Source organism: Eucyclogobius newberryi, unplaced genomic scaffold (assembly GCF_026437365.1).
Source record: "Eucyclogobius newberryi isolate DKJ021-1_F unplaced genomic scaffold, fEucNew1.0.hap1 SCAF_14, whole genome shotgun sequence".
NCBI classification, from domain to species: Eukaryota; Metazoa; Chordata; class Actinopteri; order Gobiiformes; family Gobiidae; genus Eucyclogobius; species Eucyclogobius newberryi.
Window position 1 is genome coordinate 20874754 of NW_027315768.1, and position 4306 is coordinate 20879059.

The 4306-nt window shown below is 43.8% G+C and overlaps 1 protein-coding gene across 3 annotated transcripts; it reads right to left on the bottom strand.

Annotated features, from left to right (window-relative positions):
* Positions 1–267: 267 nt before the first annotated feature.
* LOC140359188 (uncharacterized) lies at positions 268–2611 on the bottom strand. 3 transcript variants are annotated; one of them, XM_072444055.1, is made up of 8 exons: positions 2496–2611; positions 1884–2002; positions 1709–1769; positions 1568–1635; positions 1398–1500; positions 1204–1322; positions 980–1125; positions 268–550 (listed from the first exon to the last, which is right to left on the bottom strand). In XM_072444055.1, the coding sequence occupies exons 1-8, from the start codon at positions 2512–2514 to the stop codon at positions 442–444; spliced, it is 744 nt and encodes a 247-aa protein (XP_072300156.1). In that variant the 5' UTR covers positions 2515–2611; the 3' UTR covers positions 268–441. The 3 variants fall into 3 exon arrangements, with proteins under 3 accessions (XP_072300156.1, XP_072300155.1, XP_072300154.1); XM_072444054.1 differs by lacking the exon at positions 2496–2611 and adding an exon at positions 2218–2457; XM_072444053.1 differs by lacking the exon at positions 2496–2611 and adding an exon at positions 2218–2456 and having other exon boundaries at positions 1884–2011.
* Between the last annotated feature and the right edge of the window lie 1695 nt (positions 2612–4306).

A 4306-nucleotide genomic window follows, 5' to 3' on the forward strand; every position in this document is an offset into this window, starting at 1 on the left:
TTATTCTGGGTTTTGTGAAGCACTTTGTGACCTCTGTCTGTGAAAGGTGCTATACAAATAACATTTACTTATTTTACTTACTTACTTACATAAAGTTTGATAATTTTCTCCCATCATATCCCTCCATTGGCCCCCCATTTCGTCTATATTTGAATATATCGAAGAAAAGTCTGTACTCCCCTGTTATGTGGTCTTTTTAACAGGCTAGTCCTCACCACCACCGTCACTCACTTACATACAGTCTCTTCAATAAGGATAAGCAAACACTGTCAATCAATAGTTTGTATTTTTATTACTTGTTTAATTTAAAATGACTATAGTGCAAGAAAACCCAGATCATCATATTCAGACAAACAGAACACATCATCGTACAGTCAGTTCAATAATGTGTAGCACCTTTTATGGGTTATACTAGTGTTCATCAGTGACCCTTCAGGTGGGTCAGGACAAGAACTGGGCCATGAAAGTGATGGCTGGGTGAAGGTCCTCAGTCAGCTCCTCTGGCAGCAACAACACCATTGAGTTTATGTTTTGAGTCATTTCCAGTATCCTAAACAGACAAGATTGCGTTATATTTTCCTGACTTAAATTAGATGAACAACTCTGATCCCATTATGCACCTGCTGAATAAGCCCATTTGCACAAGGATGTAGAGAGGTTGTGTAATAAGACCTGTCAGTGGAGAGGTGGGCCATATCATAAACAGTTTGATAATATTGTGTATATTGTTTATAGGAGGACATGCTACAAAGAGAGCTGATTAAATATAAAATAAAAAGCCAAATAAGGCTCTATGGTTATATTTCTGTACTTTTTCTGATAATTAAACCTCAACTAATGCTTTTAAAGTTATGTTTTAACTCATTTCTGTTGGACAGTATCAGAATACTTTATAAAAAATATTGATATATACAATTTTGTCAATATCACCCACACCTAGCCATGTCTGATTGGAGTAAACTTCTAGTGATCAACTTACCAAGAAACGTACTGCGCAGACAGCTGAGGTTCATGCCTGGAGCCTTCCTCTGCCACGAGTGACTGCTTTAGCTGTTTAAAGTTGGCTTCAATCTCTTTCTTTATTTCAGAAAACACCTTGATTCCTCTAAAAGAACTGACTACTTGCTGGAAACAAGCACAATTGCATTACCGCGTCATGTAAATATAACTACAAGACACCACGACGTTCAAAAGACTGCTTACATATATAACCGAGAGCTGGTGGGCAATATATTTATGACTGCCAAGGTGGTTGATGTCTTCTTCAAGCTGTTGACTTAGCACCAAGAGCTGATTCAGTTTGGCAATATGAGAGAAATAATCTACAAGTATAAACACAAGGTTTTGACAAACACTGTTGTGGGCCCCAGGTACAATATTGCCATTTAAAAACACACCATCCATAAGAGGCCTCTCCAGCATCTCAACGGGACTGCCTTGAATCAAGAAAACCTCTACACGTGGAAACATTGCTGAAAGGCCAATCAAATCCAAGTAATCCTATGGAAACAAAGGACATTGACTTTCATATAAGAAAACAATTGCAATTGAACGATTTGTCAGGTACCTCTAGCTGTGGCATAGGCTTTGGTAGATGTTCAAGGCACTGCAGCATCTGATCAAGAACCTCAGATCCTGCAAAATGTAAAACCACCTTTATATAGAAGAAACATACCACGGTTACTGTGGGTTAGGCAGGCAGACCTACCTTGAATCTGAAAAGTATCCGATTCCTCTGGGCTACAACCACCCTCCAACTGCTCCTGGAACTGAGAAACACAAATTCAAGATGAAAGACTGTGCATGACCTCCTGCTATAAACGTGGACAGTCATTGAATAAGTGGGGAGTGTGTGTATTTCTGGGGAAACTCAGACGCTGTACCTGCTGAGTCTGCGCCCTGATCAGGAGGTCCAGCTGCCCGCAGAGACACAGCATCTCCAGCCCCACCTGCCCCGGGCTCAGGTGGACCGGCATCAGTGGGCGCTTCACCTGTAGCTCCACTGGACAGTCAGCAGACAGACAACAGACAGAAATGCAATGAAGTGAGTTATGCACCAGGCTAAGCAAGTAGCATTGAAGGTGTGGACAAAGGGTCAATTAAAACTGACTCGGTCTTTTTCCCAGAAAGAGCTCAGGTTGCACACGGGCTTGGCTGGGTTAGTGTAATACATCCATGAGTTAGACACATGAAGTGACAACTCGGAATTACACTTACCTTTAAATGCCTCATGGTAAACACAAGGATTAAAAAGCGGATCCGAAGCGTTTACTGCCATAGCTGGCAAAGTTGTTCATTTATGGAAAAAATATTAACAAATAAAAGCCATGAATTTCATTAATAAAATGTTCTATAGTTAAAGCTAACGAATAGCTATTAGCGCATGTAATTCTTTCCATCTCATGTCGCGCGCGCAGTCTCTTCGTGGATCCTCGTGCGCTTGATGAGATGGTTGCTTACGCTATGCATTGCATTACAAAATATAAATGCCATACATCCTTGAAAACGTTGCATCTGTAGCAAAATAGTTCAAAGCCGACGCCTTGTCTGCGGAACAGACACTCTGTGGACGCCCCTCTCCACAGCCTGAGAAGCAGATGATGTCATTGTTTCACAGCAGGACCGCGCCATCAGGAGGTGTGGATCTATGCAGGCAATGTGTGGATCTATGCAGGCAATGTGTGGATCTACGCAGGCAATGTGTGGATCTACGCAGGCAATGTGTGGATCTACGCAGGCAATGTGTGGATCTACGCAGGCAATGTGTGGATCTATGCAGGCAATGTGTGGATCTATGCAGGCAATGTGTGGATCTACGCAGGCAATGTGTGGATCTATGCAGGCAATGTGTGGATCTACGCAGGCAATGTGTGGATCTATGCAGGCAATGTGTGGATCTACGCAGGCAATGTGTGGATCTACGCAGGCAATGTGTGGATCTACGCAGGCAATGTGTGGATCTATGCAGGCAATGTGTGGATCTACGCAGGCAATGTGTGGATCTATGCAGGCAATGTGTGGATCTACGCAGGCAATGTGTGGATCTATGCAGGCAATGTGTGGATCTATGCAGGCAATGTGTGGATCTATGCAGGCAATGTGTGGATCTATGCAGGCAATGTGTGGATCTATGTGGATCTATGCAGGCAATGTGTAGATCTATGTGGATCTATGCAGGCAATGTGTGGATCTATGTGGATCTATGCAGGCAATGTGTGGATCTATGCAGGCAATGTGTGGATCTACGCAGGCAATGTGTGGATCGATGCAGGCAATGTGTGGATCTATGCAGGCAATGTGTGGATCTATGCAGGCAATGTGTGGATCTATGTGGATCTATGCAGGCAATGTGTGGATCTATGTGGATCTATGCAGGCAATGTGTGGATCTATGTGGATCTATGCAGGCAATGTGTGGATCTATGTGGATCTATGCAGGCAATGTGTGGATCTATGCAGGCAATGTGTGGATCTACGCAGGCAATGTGTGGATCTATGCAGGCAATGTGTGGATCTATGCAGGCAATGTGTGGATCTATGCAGGCAATGTGTGGATCTATGCAGGCAATGTGTGGATCTATGTGGATCTATGCAGGCAATGTGTGGATCTATGTGGATCTATGCAGGCAATGTGTGGATCTATGTGGATCTATGCAGGCAATGTGTGGATCTATGCAGGCAATGTGTGGATCTATGCAGGCAATGTGTGGATCTATGTGGATCTATGCAGGCAATGTGTGGATCTATGTGGATCTATGCAGGCAATGTGTGGATCTACGCAGGCAATGTGTGGATCTATGCAGGCAATGTGTGGATCTACGCAGGCAATGTGTGGATCTATGCAGGCAATGTGTGGATCTATGCAGGCAATGTGTGGATCTATGTAGATCTATGCAGGCAATGTGTGGATCTATGTGGATCTATGCAGGCAATGTGTGGATCTATGTGGATCTATGCAGGCAATGTGTGGATCTATGTGGATCTATGCAGGCAATGTGTGGATCTATGCAGGCAATGTGTGGATCGATGCAGGCAATGTGTGGATCTATGCAGGCAATGTGTGGATCTATGCAGGCAATGTGTGGATCTATGCAGGCAATGTGTGGATCTATGTGGATCTATGCAGGCAATGTGTGGATCTATGTGGATCTATGCAGGCAATGTGTGGATCTACGCAGGCAATGTGTGGATCTACGCAGGCAATGTGTGGATCTACGCAGGCAATGTGTGGATCTACGCAGGCAATGTGTGGATCTATGCAGGCAATGTGTGGATGCAGCTTAACTGCACAGAATTGGAAAAACAAA

Bases quoted from the DNA above. Each gene is read 5' to 3' on its own strand.
- LOC140359188 (XM_072444053.1), bottom strand. From the start codon at position 2,278: ATGGCAGTAAACGCTTCGGATCCGCTTTTTAATCCTTGTGTTTACCAT. The intron at 1,636-1,708 runs GTAGGTCTGCCT...TACATTTTGCAG, and splicing joins GGATACTTTTCAGATTCAAG to GATCTGAGGTTCTTGATCAG. The intron at 1,501-1,567 runs GTACCTGACAAA...TTGTTTCCATAG, and splicing joins AGCCTATGCCACAGCTAGAG to GATTACTTGGATTTGATTGG.